Source organism: Aspergillus pseudotamarii (genome assembly GCF_009193445.1).
Source record: "Aspergillus pseudotamarii strain CBS 117625 unplaced genomic scaffold BDV38scaffold_5, whole genome shotgun sequence".
Taxonomy (NCBI): domain Eukaryota; kingdom Fungi; phylum Ascomycota; class Eurotiomycetes; order Eurotiales; family Aspergillaceae; genus Aspergillus; species Aspergillus pseudotamarii.
Genome location: NW_022475019.1, coordinates 220,807 through 247,823, shown reverse-complemented (window position 1 = coordinate 247,823; position 27,017 = coordinate 220,807). Strand labels below are relative to the sequence as shown.

General features: G+C 47.8%; 10 protein-coding genes across 10 annotated transcripts; 5 read left to right on the top strand and 5 right to left on the bottom strand.

Annotated features, from left to right (window-relative positions):
- Positions 1–1,789: 1,789 nt before the first annotated feature.
- BDV38DRAFT_235947 (uncharacterized protein) lies at positions 1,790–2,173 on the bottom strand. Its single transcript, XM_032053394.1, has one exon. It carries the CDS (start codon positions 2,154–2,156, stop codon positions 1,971–1,973), a length of 186 nt encoding a protein of 61 aa, XP_031918206.1. The 5' UTR covers positions 2,157–2,173; the 3' UTR covers positions 1,790–1,970.
- A 7,199-nt stretch (positions 2,174–9,372) lies between these two features.
- BDV38DRAFT_150706 (camp independent regulatory protein) lies at positions 9,373–11,322 on the top strand. The gene has a single exon (XM_032051621.1). It carries the CDS (start codon positions 9,841–9,843, stop codon positions 11,269–11,271), a length of 1,431 nt encoding a protein of 476 aa, XP_031918205.1. The 5' UTR covers positions 9,373–9,840; the 3' UTR covers positions 11,272–11,322.
- Positions 11,323–11,330: 8 nt separating this feature from the next.
- Positions 11,331–12,656, top strand: BDV38DRAFT_235942 (uncharacterized protein). Its single transcript, XM_032053393.1, has one exon. The coding sequence runs from the start codon at positions 12,058–12,060 to the stop codon at positions 12,451–12,453; it is 396 nt and encodes a 131-aa protein (XP_031918204.1). The 5' UTR covers positions 11,331–12,057; the 3' UTR covers positions 12,454–12,656.
- A 550-nt stretch (positions 12,657–13,206) lies between these two features.
- BDV38DRAFT_235939 (uncharacterized protein) lies at positions 13,207–15,207 on the bottom strand. Its single transcript, XM_032053392.1, has 2 exons — positions 13,927–15,207; positions 13,207–13,844 (listed from the first exon to the last, which is right to left on the bottom strand). The coding sequence occupies exons 1-2, from the start codon at positions 14,977–14,979 to the stop codon at positions 13,407–13,409; spliced, it is 1,491 nt and encodes a 496-aa protein (XP_031918203.1). The 5' UTR covers positions 14,980–15,207; the 3' UTR covers positions 13,207–13,406.
- Positions 15,208–16,074: 867 nt separating this feature from the next.
- BDV38DRAFT_267927 (cardiolipin synthase) lies at positions 16,075–17,624 on the top strand (the record flags this gene model as incomplete). Its single annotated transcript, XM_032056675.1, has 6 exons — positions 16,075–16,265; positions 16,329–16,448; positions 16,555–16,877; positions 16,948–17,133; positions 17,218–17,296; positions 17,495–17,624. The coding sequence occupies 6 exons, from the start codon at positions 16,075–16,077 to the stop codon at positions 17,622–17,624; spliced, it is 1,029 nt and encodes a 342-aa protein (XP_031918202.1).
- A 160-nt stretch (positions 17,625–17,784) lies between these two features.
- On the bottom strand, positions 17,785–20,443 carry BDV38DRAFT_235934 (tRNA modification protein MTO1). Its single transcript, XM_032053391.1, has 2 exons — positions 20,160–20,443; positions 17,785–20,079 (listed from the first exon to the last, which is right to left on the bottom strand). Exons 1-2 carry the CDS (start codon positions 20,264–20,266, stop codon positions 18,120–18,122), a joined length of 2,067 nt encoding a protein of 688 aa, XP_031918201.1. The 5' UTR covers positions 20,267–20,443; the 3' UTR covers positions 17,785–18,119.
- A 58-nt stretch (positions 20,444–20,501) lies between these two features.
- Positions 20,502–21,421, top strand: BDV38DRAFT_235932 (acireductone dioxygenase (Ni2+-requiring)). Its single transcript, XM_032053390.1, has 3 exons — positions 20,502–20,632; positions 20,711–21,082; positions 21,139–21,421. The coding sequence occupies exons 1-3, from the start codon at positions 20,603–20,605 to the stop codon at positions 21,271–21,273; spliced, it is 537 nt and encodes a 178-aa protein (XP_031918200.1). The 5' UTR covers positions 20,502–20,602; the 3' UTR covers positions 21,274–21,421.
- mmm1 (ERMES complex subunit MMM1) lies at positions 21,422–23,325 on the bottom strand. The gene is made up of 3 exons (XM_032053389.1): positions 23,115–23,325; positions 23,018–23,048; positions 21,422–22,954 (listed from the first exon to the last, which is right to left on the bottom strand). The coding sequence occupies exons 1-3, from the start codon at positions 23,128–23,130 to the stop codon at positions 21,526–21,528; spliced, it is 1,476 nt and encodes a 491-aa protein (XP_031918199.1). The 5' UTR covers positions 23,131–23,325; the 3' UTR covers positions 21,422–21,525.
- Positions 23,030–24,758, top strand: BDV38DRAFT_150591 (DUF1183 domain protein). The gene has a single exon (XM_032051617.1). The coding sequence runs from the start codon at positions 23,615–23,617 to the stop codon at positions 24,575–24,577; it is 963 nt and encodes a 320-aa protein (XP_031918198.1). The 5' UTR covers positions 23,030–23,614; the 3' UTR covers positions 24,578–24,758.
- BDV38DRAFT_150626 (transcription factor TFIIIB subunit BDP1) lies at positions 24,758–26,928 on the bottom strand. The gene is made up of 2 exons (XM_032051618.1): positions 26,712–26,928; positions 24,758–26,635 (listed from the first exon to the last, which is right to left on the bottom strand). The coding sequence occupies exons 1-2, from the start codon at positions 26,737–26,739 to the stop codon at positions 24,939–24,941; spliced, it is 1,725 nt and encodes a 574-aa protein (XP_031918197.1). The 5' UTR covers positions 26,740–26,928; the 3' UTR covers positions 24,758–24,938.
- Positions 26,929–27,017: the final 89 nt, after the last annotated feature.

Genomic DNA, 27,017 nt, shown 5'->3' with positions numbered 1-27,017 from the left:
AGCTACAGCAGGATGGATATGTAAGTACCCAAATTAGTTTTTTCTCCGCATCGATGCTTAGCCCAGACAAACGCTATCCGGAACTATTGCTATCGGTGGAGCCCTCGTCGGATTTGGGTCCCATCAGATGGGAGCGCCCGACCGATCGTTGTTATTGGAGACCATGGACACGAAAAAGAAGGGAATGATTAGCATGGTCGCTCGTCTAATTCGCCGGCCCCATATGGATTTGATTTCCAGCCATCCACAAGGGGGCACTTCACTGACCCAGTAACTTGTGCATCCTCGCTCAGTTCCCAATTTTTTCTTTGGGTTTGGTTTTCAACTGGTAATTTCCAGAGCCATGAAACTCCCTCCCGATTTTCGGCCGGATCTATGCCAAGCCCATGTTCCTGTCCACATTGTTGTTCGAAGTCAGTACGGAGTAGTGCGGGAGGGGGGTCCTCAGGGTGGATATACATGGCGAGAGGAGAGAGGGGCGGGTGAGCGATGAGTACGTAGTAGCAGGAGTAGTAGTCCAATAGCTAGTAGTATCTATGCCCTAAGTGAGCAAGTAAGGCGATAATGAAATTGGTCTCACCAATCATCAACCCGACGCCATGACAGAGACAACTCCCTTTTTTTTTTTTTTTTTTTTTTTATTTTTTTTTTTATCATTTTTTCTTCTTTTTTTTTTTTTTTTTTTTTTTTTTAATTATTTAAAATTTTTTCCCCAGGTTCGGTTTTTGTTGCGCCCTTTCTTTTGAGTTCCCACCATGACCGAATCATATCACTACACGAGCCAGTGGCGCTGATGGGCATCCCTAGTACATGCATGCTAGCATAGCTGGGAACCTATCAGCGTGGATGGGAGGGCTTATCCACCACCGACTGCACGGCGACTGGACCTGTGTGGATAAACTACTCTGAATGTCGGGTCTTTTAGTGTCTGTGGTCACCCCTTGAAGGGGGTAATGGTCGACTTATCTTCTCTATCTCCCGAAGTGCTTTCTGTCCTGGGAATAGAAACAAAGAGAGAGGGGGAAAGAATAAAATAAAAATGAAAATAAAAAACTGGATACCACCACTCACAATTAAGAAGAGAAATTTTAGGACACGGATTGGTAGTCGCCTCAACCAATGAAGCGTGGATTGGCATGCATTTTATGACGCCTGAGAAGGTCAGTATATACCTGATCCATGAGGTGCTGAAAACTTGTACAGAGTACACAGTTTTCTGATAGGACTCGCGCATTCATCTTGGCTTCTTAGGGCATTTACTATAATGAGCGGCCTGCGTTTGGGGGATGCAGAAGACCTGTACGCTGGGGGTTTCCTGCATCCTTTATTCCTGCAATGTGATCCATGATGGCGAATTTTTTTTTCCCTCTTTGTCCCGTTCAGGTTTCCTGTTTGGAAGAGATTTGATTCACTGAACCTCCCACACGATCCCGAATGATCCATTTGAACGCTCATGCAGTGGGCAGATCTCTACCCCGTGAATGTTTCTTGTTCCATTTATTCCATGGGTTTCTCGGGGACCTCCTCAAAATTACAATGATCTACTCTACATTACCCTATTAGTACTAGCTGATACTAGTGCTGGTGCAAAGAACTCGTGTCTGCCATGCTGGGCCACTTTTGGTTCGACATTCTTTGGGACGCGATGATCGCCTCGTTAGATCAGGGTGACCCTGTCGACCCAATGCGGCATTTCTGTGGGAGACGTCAAGGACATAGCCACAGGACCACAGGTAACTAGGGTTTTTAATCTATCCTTTTTTTTTTTTTTTTTTTCCCTTTCCCTTTTGCCATTTCTGCGCTGCCTAGCGCTGCCCCTCCCACAACATTTGATCCATTTTTCTCATCTGCTCTGACAATTCCCGTCCCGACTCACCATCCAATCATAACCACTTTGGCGCCTGCCAGCGTCATCTATGGAGCCAAAAGGGAATTAAAAATAATCTATTATTCATCTCTGTGAATGAATGTCAACCAGAGAGCGCGCGTCTCACCTGTTGACCTCTGCCGGACCCAAATCTACGGGTTGCAGCCCGGAAGGACTGGGTCGGGTCTAGACGTGTCATCAAGTAAATTTCAAGGGTTTCCACTTGAAAGGGTAACAAGGGACAAAAACAAATAATAATAATAATGATAATAATAAAAGTAGGTACCATGGGGAGAGATCAAATCCTGAAAGCAGTGGTGGTCTGAGGATACGAAGAAGGCGTGGGAGACACAGAGCTCTTTCAAAGAACACCAAGAAGACGGAATACGAAGGGGCAAAGTCAGAGAAATCAAACAGCTACATAATGTCGGCGTCACAATCCTCGCCAACCATCATTTGGAGGCGGGTTGTTGATACGCCACAGCGAGCTATAACTCTCCGTTTTTCCCGCCAGATGGAATGGAATGTATATGGACTAGAAGCGCCAAAAGATGTAGCTAGTATGCATCCCTATCAATTGGGTTTCGATCGTGGCGGAGTCAGCTCGGAGGCGCGCCTCGTCTGGTATTGCTGGATGCATAAATAGTCTTTTACTTACTCCGTACTCCATCTTTGTATGTATGAATGCAGGGGAGAGAAAGAGAAACAACCCCTCTCCATATCAATACAAGGAAGCCCTAATGACCGATGATAACCCGTATAGGGCAATCTCAATTCCGCCCCCGGAGCTGTCATGAGGAAATAATAGTTTATAGATCCTTGGTTTCCCTCTAAGCAAACCCTTGTCAAAGGCATCCTAATCCCTGTCGAAGCACTGCAAGCTTGCATATGCCGTTCTCACTTGACCAACAGGCTATGTATGCACCACTACCAATAAACGAGGTGTTCCTCCCCCCTGGGTTTTGCAGCTGCATGCAATATAAGGATAGTGCCTTACATCTCATATTTTCCCATTGAGTTGATAGCCCACGCCTGTTCAGGCAATCGGTCGGCATGACTGATCCATAAGACTTCCCTGATACGAAACAGAGCCACGCCGACGATGGACTTGGACACGCAGGAGAATTCTCCGAGACCGAGAATGTGCTTGCGATGCTCGCTGAATATTTCCTCGTTCAACGCAAACAGTCGAAAGCGGCTCTTACCCTCCCTTTCTCTTTTCATTTCGTGACGACCCACATTCTTGGCTGCTTTGAAGCCATGACCGAAGAATGGTCGATGGCGACAAGATTCGCTTAGATCTAACATGCAGATCCTTCTAGTCGGAGAAGTGGCAATACGATCTAGGCGTCCAACTCCAGACAACATCATGAAAAGTCGCCTGATGACACTAGCCGGACGACCTGGTCCCTGTCTGTCTGTTTTCTTTCCTTTATTTATTTATTTTTTCTTTGTATTTTTTCCAATAACCGAATTAAGTTTTGACAAGCACGCGCCAACTGGGATCGTCTGCTGTTCGCCCACTTTGTCGGGACCTGCCAACGGGACCCGAACCTCTCAAAATGCCTGGCTCTGCTTTTTAGATTTTCGGTGGGCAAGCCGAGCTGAAAGAACTTTAATGAACTCCATAATCTTACTACCAAGAATTGGCCCCGTTGCCGTCCTGGTCGGCAATGAAACTTTTGCTGGGGCCGTCCACATAGTTTTATGCCGTCTAGAGCCGCTTACATGGTCCATTTGGATTAATTTGATCTTAAACCTGCTGTGTCCTCGATCGACTGAGGATCTCCCGCGAAACTTTAGGCAAAAGTATCCAGTATAAGCTCTCGTCCTCATTTCAGGGACGGATGCGACGAACTCCCCGTCTACAAACTCTACATTGGACAAGGCATTATTACTCCTCGACTCATTGTATGTACAGTGGCGCAATTCCCTAGTGGTGATTTATTATTTCAATTTCCTTTTGTTGTTCTGTACGGAGTACGAGTCCTGCCTATTTGCTTCCCTGGATAAATACTAGTATGTGTCCCCCCGTACGGGTCGAGGGACTGAACTCCTCCATAATAAACACTTGGATCTCCTATTCTTTCTTTTAGACACACACATACACGGACACCTTCTCCTTTTCTTTCTTTTCCCTTTGCCATCGGGCAACATGCGCTTTGCCTGGATCCATCCGGGATTGCCGAAATCTGGCTATCGGTCCATAAAGGAATTGAAAGCAGCGAGTGAATTAATAAAAAAAAAAAAAAAAAAAAGTGGAGAAATAGAAACAAAAGAGATCACATCAATCTCTAAACGAATATGGTTTGGAAGACAATTAATATGGATTAGACATTACTCGTCGGATAGGGATTGCTCAAATCTTCGCCCGAGTCTTTGGAGGAGAACAGACCACCCCCAACAATGATTGACTGGCTGTGGACTAATGTATGTTGATCCCCAAAGAGAGATGTGTAGGAATCTTCTCTTTGGAAACCCCAATGCAGGGTAGGGTTGAGTGTTGCGCACAGTCCCCCTTTCTTCCAGACTGGTCTCCGCTGTGCCGGGCACTATGGTCGTAATGACTTCCCGTCTACTCGTCACTGACCCTCATTAGCGGTGTCTTCTGGGAGGCTGACGAGGCCGATCCTCCATCGAATGTGGATGTAGTGAAAGAATTGGCTGGATGTTGATCCGGAATGGACTATCTACGTAGGATGTCTTTGACTAGTATGCCTGCACGCTAGTATAGGTACCGTTTGTGCGGATGACGCCTCTCACGCGTTCAATCATGTAGGTCTGAACTCCTCTCTCACTTCCACGATCATTTATTCGCCGCCAGGCCTCGGACCGACCGTATTTGCCCGTTTGGAACAGCCACGAATTGCCCCCAACCCCCTCCCTTCCTATCGCCATCCTTTCCAAAATCTTCCGAGAATGGGGATTGGACTATAGGCGAAGTAGGGCGGCGTCATTTAACACCCAGCCAGGGACCTCGGGAGGAGGTCTAGTTCCTTAGTCTGCGTGTAGTGTGTCCAGTTCCAGCTGCCTGAATGGAGTCTAGCTTTCCTCCAGACCCTCTTTTCTTTTTCCTTCTGATGCTCATTGGTCACAGTACAGTCTATGCAATAATACTCATGTGTAAGTATTCTTCCAAGAGATCTGAGCCCTTTTTGGATGACCGTTGTTCAACAACTTCCGATACGTGAGACCTCTCTCTTTTTTTTTTTTTGTTTTTTTACCGTCTTATCTTAGTTTTCTTTTTGAGAGTCATATCTCTCTTATCCTTCTCGTTCTTTTATCAAACCTTACTAGAGTGTAGGACTTCAAATTACTAGGAGATGAAAATCTGCCATACCATTTTGACCGTCCCCACAACCTATTGGAGCTCTCGATTCACGTGAACTCTGCACGTCGCTGAAACAGAGATTGGGCGTTGATGTTTCATTCAATACACATGTTAGAGATATGACGACGGTTGATCAGTCCCCACGATTCGGATGGGTCAACCACTCCAGGGTGAGGCAGTAGAGAAATGGAGTGGAACTCTCTATCCAGTCAACATTCATTCTAGTATTACCTATTAGTTAACATCGTCGTAGCCAAGCCCTGCCCGACAGGCGATGACCGGTGCACATCATCCTGTCCTCAAGTTCTCGTCAGGGGCGGAGCCGTGGTTGGATGGCTAGGATCCACCTGCAGCTAAACCCCTCAATTATGTCCATGTTCACGGGCCAGGTGCTGTTCTCCTTCCTTTTTTTTTTTTTTTTTTTTTTCCTTTTATCGATTCTCTCGCGCTTTTTGGTGTGGGAAAGAGAGGAGGGGAGTAAAGAGGCGGATGGAGACTAGACAATAACCGTCGAGTGTATTGTCTGTACAAGTGTACACAGCACATACCTAACCAACGACGATGGGAATTGTCTGTGCGTCCTGTACACTGATATACAAGTACAGTACAGTACAGTACCGTACAGTACACGCGAGCGGACTGATCCCCTTCAGAGGGACCAGATGGAAGTCTATACAGATTAACCATAATAATAATAAGATTAAGAATCAAGATAGGTTCTCTATAGTGTTCGATCTACTTTCCATCTATCTTCCTCTATCTGTAAGGTGCGTAAAGGTTAAATAAATGACCAAAGAATGAAGAATTTACTTGATTAACTTAGGAAAGAGATCACAATTTTAACCAATATCAAGAGAAAAAGAATAATTAAAATCAGAAGAAATTCAAGAAACACACGATTCAACTTCATAGTTGATTCCCAAATGTCTTGATCTTTGATTTTTTTTTTTCATTTTTTGATGTTTCCCGCCTTTTCTTTTTTTTTTTTTTTTTTTTTAATTTCCCCTCCTCACCACCAAGTCAACCCCCCCAAAAACAAGACTCTCATTCTCTTTCGCAGGTTTGACACACAGCCCCCTCCTGCTTTTTCCCAACCAAATCCTCCTCATCCTATGAAGTATCATGGGCACCCAGCTCCACCTTAATACGTGCCCCTGGGCATCCATGGCACCAGAGACTGACTATTACTTGACTAGCTATGGCTCTGTACCACAACTAGACTGCTGCTAGGGTAGTTGCCCGCTACTATTACCTGACTAGCTTGAAGTCTTTCTACCGTTACTGGTTACCTTATTGTTTAGTTAGTGTCGTTAGTTAAGGATCAGCTGTTCTGTATGTACATACCTCTATCCATTTACTTACTGATTAGTCTGTCTCTATCAATCCGTCCGTCCATTCATCCATACCCCATACATGCCAGACAGACATACCGAGAGGATTCTCTCCGAGAAGATAGACAACAACTGACTTACTGTATGCATCTACTTGCTTAACGCTATCCCCATATCTGCTAGATCACATCCCCATATTCGTCGACCATTATAACCCACATCCTTCTTTTCCCCCCCTCCTCCCCTCCCTTCGCACGGCAACTCTCGCACATACCTCCTCATCTTCTCCCATCTATGAGTTTATTCCCGACCTAGGGCCAAATGTGAAAAGCCATCCCTCTCTGCTGCAGCCAATTTACGATCCCCTTTCTCTTATAAAACCCTTTTGGTTTTTCGTAATTTGCAATTTTTTTTTTAAAAAAAAAAAGAAATAAAAATAAAAATATAAACCCCCACCCCCCTTCTTTCTATATATCTGGGGTTGATAGTTTTCCTTATTTAATCTGTGCCCGGCTAACAGCAACTCGAACGCCGGTCAATTTCCACAGACACCCCCTCTTTTGACTTTCATCCCCTCCTTTTTTCTCAAGAGAGCTACCCTGGCCAATACAAGCCAGTATTCTCTGGACGGGTGGAATTTGCTGATTGAGTCATTCCTTACTGTCTCGTGAACCATCAAATTCCAACCGGGGAACAAGAAAAAAGAAAAGAAAAAAAAAAGAAGAAGAATAGGAGGAGAGAAAAGGAAGAATAATATTACAACAAGAGAGAGTGTGTGTGAGAGTGAGAAGAGTTGCGATACTCAAAGGAACGAGACCAGAGAACGAAGCCGAAGAGATACAATACCTAATAGTGGACGTCATTACTGCTCCTCGAACTAAGGTTGAGGAGTTACCAGTAAACCAAAACCGAAACACTTGAAACGGGGTACCTGCTTCTGCCATCCCCACGCCTTTTTGGATTCTTCAGAGTAAGTCAAGTCTATCTCACTCCCCTGTTGGTTTCTCGTTTAATTCATTCGTCTGGGTTATTTTTATGATGTTTCTTATTTGATCGTCGGAAGTATGGGGTTGCTGTACTCTAAATCTTCCTCTTTTTTTCTTTTTCTGATATGTTCTTGTCGCCTTTAAACCTGAATTTCCACGTGAAAACCTGCAGTGTTCGTTTTATTTTGCATGGTTACTGTTTGATTTTTATGTATTTTTTTTCCCTTCATCACCATTCCTTCCAAGGAGAATAAATAATATTCTCCATGAGATGATGATCCGATGACTTGATCGTTGATTTGATTTTTGATTTCTTATTTTTCTTTTTGGTGGTATGCTTCTCCAGTTTGTTATGAAAGTTGTGACGTGCCCCAGTTCTTTTTTTTTTTTTATAAAAAAAAAAAAAAGAAAAGAAAAGAAAAGAAAAAAAAGAGAGAGAGAAGAAAAGGAAAAAGAAAAAGCCATCCAGATGGTTGCCTCCAGACTTTGGAGCTTTCCCTTGGGAGTGATGGATCCGCGATGGCCTCATGGAGGGAGATCCACTAGCAACCAGTTGCGGATTTGCCTGCTCCTTGGGATCGCTAGTTGCACCCCACCCCACCCATCCTCATTTTCTGCCTCTGGGCCCTCTCTCTGCCTCCTGCTCGGGCCTGCGCTTTTTGGGTCGCCCCGCCCGCACACGCCGGTCACTCTTCACGGTCTGGGTTGTCTTGTCACTGTGTCTGTGTCTCTTCCTCCTCCCTGTAAACCCGCACTATGCCCGGCTGTGGTCTAGTTTGGCTTGCTTTCCACCCATTCATCGGCATCCAGTCTTCTCTCTCTCTCTTTTTTTTTGGGTCTGATTTTATTTTTATTATTTTTTTTTTTTGATATTCTATTATCCTTTTTTTTTTGTCATTTTCATTTGATTTATGATTATTGTTATTATTTTTCTTTGGGCCAACTTGCTCTTCGATCATCATCGTCATCATCATCATCATCAGGAAGGGGGTTAGGGGATTTTTTTAATAATCTTCTCTCTCTCTTTTTTATTTTTATTTTTATTTATTTTTTTATTTTCGATTTTTGAAAAATCAAAAATCCAGAATGGAAAAATAAAGGGAAGAGCTCTTACAATACCTTACCCTGACGAACCCTGCAGTCTGTTATGTGAATCTTGATCATTTAAATTCCTCTTATTTTATTTCTTTGCCTTTTTGATTTAGTCTATAATTTTTAAACCTTTGCCCCATCCTGCTCAATATCTTCATCTTGTTTTGGTCCCTTTTTATTTTTGATTAGTTTTTTCCCCCAGGATGTTTCAAGTTCTTCTCTGATATTTCCACAACTCTTGTTATTGTTTCGTTTCCTATTCTCAAATTTCGTATGGTGCACTGGTGGCTGTTCTGAACCCCAAAAAGTGGATAAATCGGCTTACATTCCCTCCTCCGGAACCAGGCACCCCAAACTGCGCATTCACTGTCTTCACAGAGTGTAAGCCGAATTGATCTCTCTCTTTTCTTTTCTCTTCTCTTCTTTTTTTTTTTTTTTTACCTCCCTTCTCTCTTACTCTCACTTTTGTTACTTCTTTGCGACTCAGGGGTTGGTTGATAATTTAATTCTTTTGCATCTCGTTGGGAGTTTTGACGACGAAAATCGGGGTTTATCTGACCCATCTTGCAGGCCCAACTCTTGGAATTCCCGCAGCGCTTTCTCTGGTTCGCGGACGAGTCTAGTCATAAGTCAACACTTTACGATCCCGATCGCTATCCGTGGAACCAGAGCTCCAGTCGACCCAGTAATTGCTTAGGGCGATTGAATCTCTCCGGATCCAACCTTTCTTTCCGGGCGAAAGACCTGGACAAAAAAGGACGGGCCCGTGCTTGCTGTCGATCCGGGTTGCCCACGTCTGGGTGATCCTTCAACTCGCTGAGAGGAGGGGATTTTAACTTGCGCCATCATCCCTTTTCTACGGTTCAACATCCGCTTTGACTCCCCATCAACCTGTCATTCTCTCCTAAACTTCGCCCCGGGAGGTCGACTGGACATTTGCCTCCCCCCTCCCGAATTCTCCCACTCTTCAAGCTCCAGTTTTTCTCCGGTGTGATTACATCGCAGGAGCGCAAGAGCTCATCGATTTATTTAACCGTACATTTCTGGCAATCGCGATTCAGAGAAATCGCGGGTCTTGTGTATGCCATCCTTCTTTCTGCGGGTTGGGAACTACTACTCTGTTGAATAACCATCTAGCCCGCGAAACCTTGATCAGCGGTGGCCTTAACTTTGATCGATTTTACCTCTTTGGCCCCCTTTGAACTAGGTTCGAACCTACAACCACCATCAACAATGGTCAACGGCACCACCACAGTGTTGGAGCCTACCTTCACGGGGTACGTTGCGACAACGCAAGATGCATTAATCTTGTTCGAGGCATGTTTGACCGGTGTCCTGCATCATGTGCCCCGCCGACCTCACGATCGTGAGCGTGGTCATTTAGTCCGGAGCGGAAGCGTATTTATCTACGAGGAAAACTCATCGGGAATCAAGCGATGGACAGACGGCGTCACTTGGAGTCCAAGTCGCATCCTGGGCAACTTCTTGGTCTATCGAGAGCTCGAAAAGCCATTCCCCCCGGGTGAGAAGAAGCGAGCGATGAAGAAGGCCAACCGACGGCCAGTCCCTCCGAACAGGCCCGGGGAGCCCTATCCACGCCATGACAGCAACGGTAGCCAAGGCTATTCTCCTCCACCAACCGGGACGTTCGGAGAGAGATCGCACCAGTCTGATGTGGAAAGAGCACTGGTCGGTTCCTTGGTGGATTCCTACGGCTTCAAGGACTCGGGTTTAGTCAAGAAGACGATGAGTGTGACTGTCTCCGGCGTGACACACCATCTGGTGTCATACTATAGCGTGGAGGATGTGATGAGGGGTGTCTTGAACCCGCCGTCGATGGTTGATTCACTGAGATTTATCAGGCCCCGGGCAGAACTGACCCAGAAACAAAGTTTCCGGGCTCCCATTGATGATCTAGAGACTGGCAGCATGGAGAATGACCCGTCCCATGCGCTGTACGGATATCGTCCTCCGCAGCTGGTAGCCCCCCCAGGCTATGGGATGCCGAATCCTCATCCGGAGTTCTATATGCACGCGAATCCTTATGCGGCAACCCATCCGCCACAGTCAGCGCCGATGACGGCGTATTCAATGGCCGGATCAATCCCTGCGCAGCCGGCCCCCAATCCTTATCTTCCTGCTCCATCAGCTCCGACTCAGATCCCACAGAAACCCGATGACTATCCGCAGTTCCGAGCTCCGGCGCACTATGGGACGAGTTTCGATGCGCTTAACCATAATCCTCTTTCGTCGTCCATTCCATCCGCCATGGGCGCGGCCATGCCGAGCTCCTTGAGCGACCGTAATCGGTCCCACTCGGATCACAGCCCCTCGGCTTATCGGAACTCTTCGATTTCCTCGCGAAGTGTTGCAACCGATGCAACCTCACCGATGGACCCTGCCACGCCGGCTACCTATTCACGGGGTAACAGTTTCAGCCTAGCGGGGCAATTGGATGGGGCGTCGCACCAGTCTCTGGAACAGCGCGGCATGGCGGCTTTTGACCCTAGTATCCCTCGTCGGGAATCGAATCCAATTCCTAACCCTTATTACACCGGAGGCGACAGACACCCGTATTATGTGGGCGCCACCGCTCCAGCTGCTCATGCTAACTACCCTGTCTCCACTTGGACGACAGCTGCTCCAGCCCAACCGCAAGTATAACCATTGTTGGTCTAGCCGCTCTAGTTATTCTTCTTCTTTTCCCTCTTTCTTTTTTTTTTTTTTTCTTAACACCTAATTTTTTGCATGTTATACGTTTTCTCCGGCAAAAGGGCGGCAATTTGGGAATAGACTCTGCATATATGCTACGGATGATTACCCGGATGATTACTGCTCTTAGAGGAGATACCGGTGGTTCTTTTTGTTTCTTCGAACGTTATATTCGTGTTATTCCCCCTACGATGATGTGATGCACTGCAAAATTCCCTCTCTTTAGTTCTAGCCTTCGTACTATTTCTGCCGTTTGGGTGGTTTCTTTTCGTTATTATTATCCTTTCTGAAAGCAATGTTCTCTGTGTGTCGCTCTAATGTGATTATGATCAATGGGTCGGTTTGGGTGGCACGGTTTGGGGCGGTTATCTGTGGTATATCTTTTTGCTCGTTTTCGTTGTCTTTATGTTTGCTGTTCGTCACGATCATATCCTTATTGTTTTTTTTGGGAGGACACCGTGAATTCTGGTGTATATTGAAGCGCGAGCCGCAGGCCCACCGGTCAGTTCGATGCAACGCTGGTTTGCAAAATCGCCTCGCTATTTCTTTTACTCCCTTCTGCGAGTGTTTCATGCAATGTTCAGCGAGGAGCTGGTGATATCATTACCCTGTGTCTTTTCTCGGGCCCCTTCTGCGATCGCGTTTGGGCCGTTGTCGACTGCAAGATGATTTCGGGTACTGAAGCAGCGTTGTGCAGGAGATGTATATGAAACGATTACTTCTCTTGTATCATTTGTGATGGATGGTTTCTCGAGTATCTTATTATTTGGGAGGGAAGGACTCCTTTTTTACTTCTCTTTCACGTTCATGTTTTTCTTTTGTTTCAAATCACGATTTGCACATGTGGGTGGCTCTCTGTTCGACTCGATCGATATCCGGCTCGTTGTATTCGGGAAAAGTAGGGTCAATTCAAGTATAATTATCTGTATTTCTTTGCTTTTCTTTCTCCATAACTTGATACCCTCTCCTTTTTTCTCCCGTCTGTCTCTCTTTTCTAATGGGGTTACCCTTACGGATGTCATAGCTTTGACATTTACATCTACGCAAACAACAATGCTATACACGGTCTCAACCCGGGCATCAAGGAAAAGAACGTATGACACAACAAGACAGCAGGAAAAGAATGAAAATTGAAGATGTCACCGTAACAAACTCAACCAACCCACGAACCAAGGTTCTCATACCCCCAATCCACCATCACCCGACAAAACCTCTCCCCACCCATAGTATCGTCCACATCCCTACATATCAAAGTTTAAAAAAGAGAAGTTAAAGAAAACAAAACAAAACCCCAGCATGAGAAAAATCTAAGGTTAACTTAAGTTCAAATAAAATAGGTAAGGCCAGGGTTCCCCCCTCTCCCTCTCCGCCCATTCTCAAATTTAAGTTAATATACCTATAACTTATTACTTTCGGGATGCAGATCATGACCAAATGTGGGCCGTACGATTTATCCCGAGGGCCCCACTCGGCTTCGGTCCAATGACATGCGTTCGCATGGCAATTAAGTACCGTTTCTGGGGTGCCGATCACGGGGCCCAGGGTTATTGGCTGGGGTGGGTTTTAAATCTGTGTCATGCATTTTGCCTTTTAACTTTTCTTTCTCTTTTTTTTTTTTTTTTTTTTTTTTTTTTTTTTTTTTTTTTTTTTTTTTTTTTTTTTTGTTATTGTTTTTTTTTTTTTTTTTTTTATTGTTTTTTTTTTTTTTTTTTTTTTTTTTTTTTTTTTTTTATTATTTTTATTCTTTTCTTGTTTTAGAGTCGCTTTCTGGGCTTCTTGTTTTCTTTTTGATTTTAGGTGCTTATTTTAGGTTTCTTGGTGGTTGGTTGTTTTATGTATGTATGTATGTATGTATGTATGTATGTGATTTAATATACTTGCATAGCGGGGGCCCTTATCTGGGGTCTTTCTCGTTCGCATGGATTTGAGTTTCTACCGGGGTTAGGAGCTTGGTCCCACGTCGCTTGTATGCTAGGGGTATCATTGCTGTAGTCTATTGTACATATATTCATTAAAAGCAGAGCATAAAATATACTTTCTGGATGCTGGGAAGGAAGGAAGGGGGGCGTGTGTAAAGGCAACACTATCTAGTTGCCTCGACCGCGCTTCATGATTCGGTTATCCGACACGCTTTGCGTGATCTGCACTTTCTTGGGTTGCGTCGATGATTGTTTATCTCGGATAGTCGCGGAGGATGGAGGAGGTGCTTGATCCTGCATCTTATCTCGTTCTTTCGCAATGTTGCTGTTCGACCGCAGGGCGGAGATATGCGACGCCAGCTGGCTGCTATGCCCGTGGCTGTTGTCGAGCAGGATCCGCACGGAGAGAGACCCCGGATCGAGAACAGGTAGCATGTTGCTAACTCCGTTCCGATTTCCGGACATTTTACCTGCGGCCCCGGCGGGCGTTGATCCTGTGTATGGCACTCGGGGGATCCCCCGGACGGGTTCGACCATGGAGAAATCTCGGGTGACTTCACGCCGGACTTCGTTGTCGTCTTGAGCAATTCCGCCTTCCAGGGGTATCTGCATTTTTACGTGAGCTTTCATGGACTTTGAGAGATAGCTCTCGATTGACTTGTTCTAATCAAGGCCGGGGCAGACTCACCCCGGTGGTAACTTTTCTTCCTGGCATGTGCACATAATCATCAAACGAGCTCTCCAGGGTAGCGAAGTTGAATCCTTTATTGGGCGTGAGGGGCTCAAAGCGCTGTCCGATTTCGACTCGAAAGTCTACTGACCGTCGAGGTACCGGTTTGTACGCCGGGAGATCCAGCCACCATGTCGGGTAGTTGAAGTAGCTGCACTGAAGGACCGGCTCGATATCCAGCACGAGTTGGATTCGGCTGTCGGCGCGCGGTTTCTGGATTAACATGGCAAATGTAAATTCTCGTGGCAGGCCAGAGCGCTGCAAATTGTTTTCCTCCAGCGACCAAACAATTTCCCCTGCCTCGACGTCAAACTTTCGCCCGCGTGGGCTCTTCAATGACCGGACTGAGCCCTGGATTCTCATCATCTCGTACCGTCGGTACCGTCCGTTCATGCCGCCAGACGGGGAGATGCTGGCCATGAGGGGTAGCTCAGCTACACCGAGCGATCCAGAGAGACTGTAGTTCCATTGAAGCGTCTCGGGCGAGACAGACCCATACAGGAGGTGTGGTGCGTGTTTGAGAAATCGTGGGTTTCTGGACCGGTAGGTATGAGGGTTTTGTGACACAGTGGAGGGCTTGGAAATTTCTCGCATGCTGTGGATCGAGGCTCGGATGGTCGCTGCCTTGAAGCGATGCGTAAGGGTGTTAGGGGAGTGGAAAACGAAATTGATACCTAGGAAGTCAACATGGTCGAGGTCTTGATCAGAAACGGCTGAGCTCGAGTAAAACCCGTGTTGCAAACGCTGCACGTGAGCCGTAATGTAGGCATTTCCCGGTAATTGGCGTTCGTAGATACATGCTCTGTTGATCATAAGACGGGGGTTGGCCAGATTTGGATCTGAAGAGGGCTCCGTTAATGGGTGCTCGGGTGCACTTGGCCGTCTTGATGCTGGAGGCGATGGAGTTCCTGGTGGTGCTGGAGCTGCAGGACGGTCTATAGTGACCATAGCCAGGTTCGGGTTCCTCATCGGAAACGGTTCTGGATCCTCACCGTCATCCCATATCCCCATGGTGAAGTCATGAAGCTCTATTACTATCCATGGAGGATCACACTAGAGTGAACAACAGTCGTAGCACTCCCACGGAGTGGCTTAAAAGTCTGGGGTAAAGGCATTCTATACATGTCGCCTCATTTGGGGAGTCATTTAGTATGACGACAACAATGTGGACAGCTGCTCTTCCTACTATCAGGTGAGAAGCATTGGTGGGAGCAGGCAAGTCAGATGAGACCCGCGCCGATTTATATAGTAGCATGCCAAGAAAAGGTCGATCTGCTGCATCAGAGCAGATGAACTCTATCGCCTGTTATGAGTCAGCTGGAGATCTTGAAATGTTGCTTGATCAACTAGTCATTACACCATAGCCTTACGACTCGATCATCATCGTTGTCATGGTCATTGTCATCATGCCAACAACTAACTACTTAGTCGTACTGCTGACCGTTCCTATCACATGACACCTTCCGGATCAACTGTTGTTCCGTGGACGTGTTCCTCAAATCACGAGCCTCGATTTGTATAGCTTCCATCGTACATTTTTAATTTTCAACCCGATATATCGTCAAGTTTCTGTGGCAGCTCCCCAGCCAATTGCATTCAAGTCTGTTTTGAATGGCAATTGCCTGGACTATTTGTTAGTTGCGCTCCTGCTAACCTTGAGATTTCCCTCGGGTTGGAGTCGCGGAACTCGGCCATCGAGCTGCCACTTCTATATCACCTCATCAGATAACTTGAACTGTTGCCGGTCACCACGGGCCACTTCGTCTTTCATTTTTTTTGACACCTTCGTTATTTCCTTATTAGTTTATACGGAAGAAAACTTTGGATTAGACTTGACACTATCGCCTTTTTTTACCTGTTATCTGAATTTGGCCTGCAGAGTACTGACCTTCGATATCAGTTCATGGATTGACTGACTTGGCCTCCTGGGAACATATCGAAGCTGTATACTATTGGTTATGCTTGAGAAGGAGCAATTTTTTAAGTGAACGTTTCTCTTTGAAGTTCGAAGCCGCACAGGTTTCCCTCAGTGCCATACTGCGGTTTACTCATTGACCTGATTGGCTTTATAATCTACTCATTTTCTCTGAATATTGAGCTTTCATTATGGCAGCAAGATCCTTTGTGCTGGCGCCTCTTCGCGCGTCTCGACAGTGTCCTCGCTTGTACAATGGCACTGCAGCTCCATCTCTTGGAAACGGTGCTGCCGTGCGGGAAAGATGGTCGGGTCTACGAGTGGAGTTTCGCGGCTCTTCAATCTTCACATTAGCTAGTCCATCGAACTCATTACGAAGCAAGTATGGGCTTTCTGTTCACGTTAATCGTGCTTGAAAGGGGGGATTGGTCTGACAGGCTTCTAGATCCCTGAACAATAACGGCTGCGTGACTCTGCGCTTGACGTCTCATTGGCGCCAAAGTCTCGGTCCTCAAAGGAGATGGCATGCCACCGATAAGCCCTCCGACCAGACTGACGCTCAAAAGTAGGTGTTCTAGGCTATCATGTGTTGTGTCTACACCGTATTTTCATCAAAGTCTTATTTTTATGCGCAATACATTCATGACCTCATGTGGACTAAGTCGTATAAGATCTCAAACTGGTTCGAAGAAGTCACCGATCCTTTCTCGCATTCCCCTACCTACCAGCCACGAGAACATCTACACGATTCCCAATATACTCACCATGACTCGCTTGGTTGCTGCCCCTTTGGTAGGGTATTTCCTTGTTCATGATTACCACCAGGCAGCGTTGGCCCTATTCGCTTATGCTGGAATTACCGACCTCGTTGATGGCTACATCGCGCGGCGATATAACCTGCAAACCGTTGTTGGGACGATCATCGATCCCATGGCTGATAAGCTACTGATGACCATTGGAGTCGCTTGTTTAGCAGTCAATGGCTCCATTCCGGGTAAGTAACCTACTAATTACTATGCGGGGGAAGTGCCGACATGTACAGCGATGTTAACTTGCTCTAATAGTGTGGCTCGCCGTCATCATCCTCGGTCGTGACGTCGGCCTTGCTATATCCGCGATTTACTATCGCTGGATCTCACTTCCCCCGCCCAAAACCATGGCACGGTATTGGGATTTCTCTCTCCCTTCCGCGGAGGTCAAACCCACGACGATCTCCAAGGTCAACACCGCTCTGCAGCTGCTCCTTGTGGGTACTGCCATTGCACTGCCTGTTGTCCCGGAGGCAATCATAGACGCATGGAATCTCAAAGAAGCAATGACCGGATTTCAGTAAGTAATCATTTCCAGTTATTGCCTATCACCCCCTTTTACCCTTCCTATCTTGCGTGCGCTGCAAGGAAATAGCATGAGCGGGCAATATAAGCTTTATCGGGAAGAAACCAAGCACATACGACCATAGGGTGTGGAGAACAGGGCTTCCCGTCCGCTCAGCCGTACTTAAGCCACACGCCGGGAGGTTAGTAGTTGGGTGGGTGACCACCAGCGAATCCCTCCTGTTGTATGTTTTTCTTATTTTTTTATTGAATTTCAAAACTAACAGCAAGAACCTAGATACCTCGTCGCAGCTACTACCATCTGGTCCGGAATGAGCTATGTCTTCTCCAGAGACGCAGTTAAAATCCTTACAAAGGAAGAAGTACAAAAGCGCTTGGCAAGGGCCAGCGCTAAGAAGTCTAATTGAATATATCGCACCAATAAGTGTATGTTATGTGTACATTAGTTAAGCATCTATCTTACATACAGGAAGCGGTTTGCATGTGTTGTGACTGTCTTTACAGTTCAGCGTGAGAGTGCCTTAGCCTTTCTTGGAGTTTTGTTTTAATGTCCTCGAGCCAGTAGGATAAAAAGCTGTCTTAGAATAACATGAAAAGGTATCTTCAATGGTTTATCTATAGCGTTACTGTACATGGTGAGATGAGGTGATTCAGTTAAATATGCGCACGCCGTCAGATTCGATCAAGAGGAAAGTTTGAAAAAATACAGAATAATGTACATGCTTCTCCGGATTAATGTCCCTAAAGACTGGAAGCCAAGCAAGCCCTTTCATATCAGACACCCATCCCTGAACCTGTCCATTGCGCCTGGTGTGTTTGCCGCTGTATATCCAGAATATGATTGCAAACTGTTCGTCTTCGTAAGTAATGTATGCGATTATGTACCAGATTAAGTTCTCAACCTAAGGAGCCTGTTGTAGGATGTCATCCGGGGTCTCTTCTAGGTTCTCACTTGCAGGTGGTGTACCGGTTCTCCGGGCGTGAGCAAGTAACCGTATGGCACCTGCGGGAGTGACACCTTCGATCCGTCGGGCCATACCAACGCTGACGGGTCGGACACGTTCGAGGGCCTGTTTTTCCTCTGTGCTGATGCCTTTGACCTTGGAGTAGTCCAGGTCAGGGGGAAGGAGTAGGCTTTCGTCCTGCAAAAACTTGCGGACCGCTGTCTCTTGTCGAGCGACGTATGGGGCGTAGCGGCGTTCGATAGCAACGCGGGCTCGGATTTCTGGGGCGAAGGAAGAGGGGGTATAGACCTTTCCGGAAGGGGATTCGATGTGCGGGATTAAGGCATCAATTTCGACTTCGTCGAGACAGAGGAGGTCCAGTGCTGAACGGATAGATGTGTCTACTCGGGCCTTGAAGCCTTTACGGGACCATGCGTTAGAGGACATTCTTGTGTTGGCGAGAAGAGTCTGGAGCTCGTTGATCTGCGCCTCGGTGTCGGTGAAATGTTGCCAGCGTTTGTTAGAGACGACACCCGCGTTGCGAGCCATTCGTGTTAGGCGTAGATCCGCATTGTCTGATCTTGTGGAGATCCGGTACTCGCTTCGCGTTGTGAACATACGGTAGGGCTCAGATACGCCCTTGGTAATCAGGTCGTCGATCATGATTCCAATAAACCCATCTGACCGCGTAAGCGTGAGCGGCGACCGGCCTTGAGCGGAGAGACCGGCGTTGGTACCGGCGATGATTCCTTGTCCCGTGGCTTCTTCATATCCAGTTGTTCCGTTGATCTGGCCGGCGAGATAAAGTCCGCTGATCAGTTTCGTTTCCAGGGTAGGCCAGAGGTTACGAGGATCGATGTAGTCGTATTCTACTCCATAACCTGGTTGAAGCATGCGCACGTTTTCCAACCCGTGAACGGTCCGTAGCATAGTATACTGAGCGTCTTCCGGGACAGTCATAGAGATTCCATTAGGATAGATAACGTCGTTAGGCGCAAATCCCTCTGGTTCCAGCCAGATGAGATGTCGCTTCTTGTCCTGAAAGCGGATGATCTTTGACTCAAGAGAAGGGCAGTACCTTGGTCCTCTGACGGTTTCGCGAATGTGGATGGATTTATCCAAGTTGGCGCGGATAATGTCGTGAGAGGCCTCGTTGGTATGGGTCATCCAACAATTGAGTTGACCTTCGTCGCCGACTTGAACCGTATTGTTGAGGTAGGAAAACGGTTGCGGCGGTGAATCGCCTTTCTGAACTTCGAGGGATTTGAAATCGATCGTCTTCGCATCTAGTCGAGGAGGAGTCCCGGTCTTCAGACGACCAAGCTGGAACCCAGCTTCTCGGAGGGACTTGCTTAGTCCAAACGTAGCGGCCTCACCCATGCGGCCCGATGGGTACACTGTCATTCCGATATGAATTTCTCCGCCCAAGAAGGTCCCGGTTGTGATTACCACTCGGCTAGTAGGTATGACCTCCCCAGACTCTAGCCTTACTCCGACAATTTTGCCCTGCGCACCTGGCACATCCTCCATACCCTCTTTTGACACCACTATATCTGCAACTTTCCCCTCCAAAACACTTAGCCCTTCAGTCGCGAGTAGCTCTTCTTGCATGTACCTCTTGTACAGGTCACGGTCGATTTGAGCGCGAGGTCCCCAGACTGCAGGCCCCTTCGATCTGTTGAGAATCCGAAACATGATACCGGCTTTGTCGATTATGCGCCCTGCAACACCGTCCATTGCATCAACTTCCCGGATCATTGTGCCCTTTCCGATTCCTCCAAAACTTGGATTGCACGAGCATACGCCGATGTTTGAGAGCGAGGGTGTGATCAACGCAGTGCGAGCGCCCGATCGAGCTGCCGCAGCGCAGGCTTCCGAGCCAGCATGTCCACCTCCAATGACGACGACATCGTATGGTCTACACCACGAACGTTAATGCCATGAACTCAATGAAGAATCCTGAAAACAAGGATAGCGATAAGAAAGACAAGGGCATACCGTGAGCCATCAGAGACAGTGGCCAGACCGCGAACTGAACCCAGCAATCGGGAGCGAGAACCGTGACTCCATCGCTGAAGAGCCACTGACCGCACCCGAAAAGCCATGATGACGGGGTATAATGGTGGAGAGTCAAATCATAGGGAGAATTTCCAAACCCCGACCAACTAAACAGAAAATCTGGCAATTGAGCATCACGTGCAGACACACTATGGCCGTTAACTCCGAGGGCGGTGAGTACAGCGGCCTCGATCGTTGCGCAATCGTTGGCCAATTGCGGGGCTCGATTTCTCAACCCCGCGGGCCATTGGCTTGTGGTCCTTTTTTCTTGATTCATCCACAGCTGCTCTTCTCTGTTCCTGAAGTATCTTCTTCCACTGGAAACTGATAAACCCATTCAATTATCATCATCCTTTGGAACAAAGTTAGAACCACAAGTCAGGATGAAGGCATACTGGTACGACAACAAGCCGGTACGTTCAACAACTGCGAAGACGCTGCCCGCCGCCGTCAGGATCGCGCTAGGAGGATGGTAGCTAATCTTGTAACAGGGTGACCAGCGCGAACCCCACGACTCTGGCCGGCCTGTCTCCGAAGACTACCTCGCTTCTATCGGAGTTTTCTACCGCTATTGCCCTGATATCGAGTCTGTCAACGCTTTGGCCAAGAAGCGCGGATATAAGAACCGCGATGAGGTGTGCGTTTCTCCACAGACCATGGGCGACGTGTACGAGTCGAAGGTTAAGATGTTCTTTGCTGAGCATCTACACGAGGACGAGGAAATCCGGTACATCCGCGATGGTGAGGGTTACTTTGATGTTCGCGGTCAGGAGGATGAATGGGTCCGTATCCAGCTCAGCAAGGATGACCTAATCATCCTTCCTGCTGGTATCTACCACCGATTCACTACCGATGAGAAGAACGTGAGTTTGTGTCAATTGTCTTGGATTAAGTCTGGCTGCTGACCATGTACTCGTAGTATGTCAAGGCTATGCGCCTCTTCCAGGAAGAGCCTAAGTGGACACCTTTGAACCGTAGCGAAGAGGTTGATACCAACCCCCATCGGAAGACATATCTTGGAACTCTCAGCACAACTGCTGTGGCTGCAAACTAAATGGTGTCTTGCTAGGTCAGGGCCAAAGCATGGACATTGGAAAGGCCCGGTGTGTTCTGTGATCTACATCTTTCCAGGTGATTGGCATGGCTACATTTGACGATTGAATGTGTATATATCAAAGCAATGAGATTCATGACGAGCACTCAGTTTCGCTATGCACATGTAGTACACAAAGAAACACGCGCTTATTATGCAAAAAGATCCTCTTTGTGAAAACATATGTTAGTATACATCAGGAAAATTAAGCCATTAGTTAGCGGCCGCACCTCCAGGTAAAGTGCCAGGCATGTGAAAGTCATCACTCATGCCACCACCGCTCCCCTCTCGCGTCATGCTATGGCTGCGGAATCCACCAGTCTCTACATTGAAGCTACTCGTTCGTGAGACACTGTCAAACGGTGGTCGTGCCCCCAGTCCTCGGAATCTCAACCCATCTGGTTCCCTACCAATGTCATCGGCTCGAAGTGGATTACCCATATCTGCAGACATAGCGGACCGTGATGCTGCGTTAGAGCCAGTTTCAGAGTCTTCCCCTGTCCGTACGCCGGTCCGGCCCATGCGAGGCCAGAGATCAGGCAGGCCTACCACTTGCACCCGGGGCTCTACCACACGTTCCTCGAACCATGAATGAACACGGGCTTCCACCAATTGAGCGACTTTGGGTACATCCTGAAGCCTGCTACGGGAGCCAATTAGTGACCGCACTGAGAGGTCAAGTCGATAGTCAGGAAGGAATGAGAATGCGACGTTGCTTTTCGGGCTGGTTTTTGGCGGAGACTCTTCTTGTGTGTCGGGGGCCTCTTGAGCAGGCTCTCCTGACCCATTGGTAGGGTGTGTTCGTGCATTGGCGGCCCCGTCTGCAGTGGGGGGTGATGGTGAGGGTGATGGCGTGTGAAGGGGAGGCGTGGATGCTGGGACCAGAGATATGCACAACGTCCCTGAGAACCGCACAACGGAAATAGATAGGGCCACTGGAAGAATGGCTGAGCATGGTTTAGGGTAGTTCAATAGAAGGGAGGTCTCAACAGCAATCGAGAGATTGTCATCACTCAAGTCGACGTCTAACAGGGCCTGAAGCCTCCCACCGTCAGAGTTGGGGTCATCCACAGCAATGATGCGACAGTTGCTAAATATTGGGAACTCTTCGCCTAAGGATATATCCGTCACCGCAATCTTGTCTATAAAGGAAGGCTTTTTTTCTGGGTTGTTCAATGCGGCCGTCAGCGAACTGAGGATCGAGGACGTAGGGTCATCCTTCAACAAATATGCCGTTTGCCTGTATTGCGCAATAGTTTGTGCGATCAATACATTAAACCAATCCAGGGATTCCGGCTGATGAGATGAATGGTGGATCCTATGGCGGCCATGCTTTCCCGAGGGATTCGTAGGTATAGCGCTATAGTAGGTTTTCCGAAGAATGGATCGAGTGTTGGTAGCAGACGACGGCACTGGACGAAGAACGTTGGACGTAGAGGGTTTTTCTCTCAGCGATCTAGAGGTTCCCTCATTGGGGTTTATGGTGTAGATCGAATTGGAGCGTCTGTGGGTTGAGGCGCGGTGAGAAAGGCCGCGGGACGGCGGTGGAGGAGCTTCGCCGAAAATGAAGAACTTGATGAAGGCACCGATAAGCAGTACAACGGAGAGCTGTCCTAGAAGAAACCCCTGAGTGAAGGAGAGACTTGATTGCCTCATTAGTTTTATCGTTAGAGCAATGCCAGGGCCTCTATCCAAAATGACGTACGAGGATTGCGCCGGAACGGCCGAGGGTTCATCTAATTAATTCGTCACGGTTAGCCAAAATTTCCGAATTACAAATTGGGAGATTCAACAGGACGCACTTTGCTGAAATGTCATTTTCAGCCACTGTCGACCTTAATGACTGGTCATCACCCATCGCTGCACTAGCGTCAGTAGAGTAAAGAGGTTGTGAAGGCTTGACTTCCGCAAGCAATTTAATTTAGACTCTCGACTAGTCTGGACTAGCGCCAGATCTCCTTATCGGATTGATTATCAGACCTTATCGTTTCTTCTCACTATGTATCGGAAAACACAAGAACAAATGAGCAGGACGTCAGAGACAAAGAGTGATATATTTATTCACTTGATCTGCAGTTTTGGAGCAAGTCCCTTTCTCTCCTACGGCGAATTTTCAACAAGTTTCAGACCAAAGACACGTTTGTTGCTCTTCCGAGTGGATAATGACAGCTGTCAACATGCCCCGTCAACTAAACGCCACCACAGCTACCACGTATACAAAGCTCCACTTCTCGTCCAATTTTTTTTCTATCTTTTGCGTGATCATCCAGCTGTCATTGCTTGGTTTTACTAGCATCTAACTATGTATTCAATAAACTTACAGACATTCCTGTCTTTCCTTCTTCTTGTACTTCCTACCCTCTCATATGGCAGGAATCCTCCAGGCAACAATGCCATCCTTCTCTCTAATGTGCAAACGTTGACTCTGCGCGGAAATCGTCTGACAACCTCCCGCCGTGTTGATCCCATCCCCCAGTTGCAATGCACTGGGCCATCAAAGAGGATATGTGACCTATATCCCATAGATGTGATGCGATGCACCAACGCAGGCTACGACTATGATGAGGAAGACGTCCAGTGGACCTGTACCGCATCATTACCCCAAGAGTTCAAGCTTGGCTCAACAGATGTTGTCTGCGAGGGATACCGAAATGCAGAGGACAAGTGGGTACTGAAAGGCAGCTGTGGTGTAGAGTATCGACTATTGTTAACGGAACTTGGAGAGCGGAAATTTGGACGTGTACAAGAAAGTAGGCCTAGAATGCCGTTGAACAACGAAGAGAACGGTCTGGCTTCACTAGGAGATATACTCTTTTTTGGGCTCATGGGTGCGGTTTTTTTGGTGATACTGGTAGCCATGTGTAATGAATGTTCTGGTTCGCGAGGAAACCGAAGAGGTCGCACTCCTGGTCGTGGGTTTGGTGGTGGAGGAGGAGGAGGAGGAGGAGCAGGTGGTGGTGGCCCCTATCCTGGGCCTCCACCACCATATAGCAGCTGTCCGGATAGTGGTTCTTTCGCATCAGCGCCTGCTGCTGGGCAGGGCTGGCGGCCGGGCTTCTGGACAGGTGCCCTGGGTGGTGCCGCGGCTGGCTATCAGTATGGAAGAAGAAATCGCAACGAATATCCTTCTGCTGGCCGACGAACGACTTCCTTCGGCAGATGGAATGATGCAGATGATCCTGGAGAAAGCAGTTCGCGGTCTCGTTCTCCTCAGTTCTCTACTCCGACTACAAGTACAGGGTTTGGTTCAACCAGGCGTCGCTGATCCTGGACCAAATATATCCTAAAGTCTTTAAATCTTTCGCGCAACAAGTTATATACTCTAGCGATTTGCCCGAAACCATGCTAGACAAAAGGAAATCCAGTCCATGAGTCAGGAATTCCACGCCATGACCCGTGAAGAAACGGAGCATATTGATATGAACGGTGACCAGGTCGAGAAATAGTAGAAAGAAGCATAAGAATATGAAGGCAGAGCAAGCAGTAATACAACTGAACTTCCTCGCCAACCACCGTAACAACAACACCGGATGAGGGATATCGGAAACGCCACAAACGCCTATCATCAGTATCACATTAGAGGCCAACACAGTCTAAATCATATCAATCAAGAAAAGCATTATATTTTAAGGAAAGTCATCAATAGTGCCCAAAATTTCTTCATTTCCACCACCCGTATTCTTAGCGGCTTGCTTCCTGCTATTGCGTTTGCTCTTGACAGGGGCAGTGCCTTGGTCTTGCTCCGGAGAATGATTAGCATCCGCGGCACCATCTGGATTGTTAATCAGCTCCTCTTGAGCCTGCTTTTCTTTAGCATGCTGATCCTCAATCCGTTTCTTCTCCTCATCTAGTTCTTGCTGAATGATCCTGGGGTCGTCATAGATGGTGTTGGTCATCTCCGAGTAAGTCGTAATGTCAACAGCTTCCCGTGGTCCTAACAGTGTGTCCTTAATCCGTCTCGGGTCTCGGCGCTCTTCATTGTTGAACTTCAACTTGATCTGGCGCCTGGACCTTCCCGGAAATAGTTTGCTGATCATCATAAAGTCGGTACCGAACATGCGCAAGCCTCGATAAAATAAATCCGTCATTTCTTCATCCCAAGATTCAGTTTTGGAGCGCTTTCCAAATGACGCCTGATTGACTTTTCGGGTGAAGGAGTTTTCTACAACATCCTCCAGCTCCCCGGCATTTCTTGCTGCATCCGCATGGCGGTCGACTTGGAGCGATGCCGCATCGAGCACGATCTCCCCGTTCACGATTCTCATGACTGGTCCGTTCTGGGACTTTTGCTCGCCTAAGCCGCTTGCTTCCAGTGTTGGCGGGGCTGCACTTTCGCTCTCTTTGATAGGGGTCTGCTCGGTATTCTCTGCATCCTGCTGTGCTTTCTGCTTGCGTTCCAATTCAGCCAGCTCCATCTGGCGCAGTTCGGTTTCTCGCTTAGAGATCTTCCCGGTCCGTAAGTCCTTGCATAGTTCCGACATCTTGACAATACCAGGCGCAATTTGGACAGCTTCAGAGCCTTCAGGGGTCGGTTCGCGCTTCTTACGAGGAGCCCGAGGCTTCCTTTCTCTCGTCCTGGTCGTCGTATCTCCACCATTGACATCTTTAGACGGCTTCCGTTTTCTTGACTTTGATGGCTTTCGATTCTGTTCCGCGGGAGGCTGCGATTCTGTGGTATCCCGACTCTCCGTAGTCTCCTCATTCGTCGAGGTCTGTGTAGCCGGCGGAGTAGCTAGCTGTGGAGGCCCGGTGGGCCGCTGAGACTCTAGAGCCGGAATTGCAGTTTCGGAAGTTGTCTTTGGACGCTTGGAGGGCCGGATTTCGGCCGGGGTTTTAGCGACCAGAGATGACTCCTCGTTAATGCGTGTCTCGGAGACTCGAGGCTCTTCTCCTGGGGCTCGATCTTCCCTCGATTCATCAGGCGCTACTTCAATGGAAGGTAGTGGCGCGGGCTCAACGAGGGTTGCATTAGGAGGCTGTGAAAGAGTAAATGCGGAGAAAGAAGGCTTTCGCTTTGGACGAGGAATTGAAATCGCCGTAGCGGCGGCCTTGGGCGTCGCAATTGCTGTGGCAGTTGCTGCGGCAGGGGGTGTTGGTACCACGTCGTTTCCATGAAGAGTCGCTGCGTCTGGAGCTGGTGTCTCAAGAGAAGGAGAAGGCTCGGCAGTTGAAGCAGGTTCGGGAGTTGCAGTTTGTGTTTGTGGCTGAGGAGTTTGAGAAGCCGATACCTGAGAAGCGACACTGGGTCTTCTAGGAGCTGCAGCCGGAGCTGGAGCGGCGCGTCGGACGGGCGCCTTGGGAGCGAATTTCTTGCCCGACTTATCTGTCGTTGGAAGTCATTAGCGCAAAGAAATAACGCAAGATGCTGACCGAAAGTGCAGGAGCGCAAAATAACTTACTAATTGCAGAACTCGAGAAGGACTTCATTGCTACCGATGTCAGTCATAGCTGAAGGCGGGATGGGAAGAAGAGAAGCCGCGGAGGTGTTTTAGTCTGAAGACTCGAGTTGACAATAGTCGTAGTCGAGAAAAATAGGTGATAATGCAGGCAAAAGTCTAGATGCTGCCGTGCCTTGAACTCCTGGGGAAAGTGGGCGCAGTCACGTGGGAGGCGCTAGGGCGGCGCTAATTCCCAGGCCGAAAATCCTCCTGGATTCAACCAATCTTGCTTATCTTGACTGCTTTCATCCCTCCATCCTAACAACG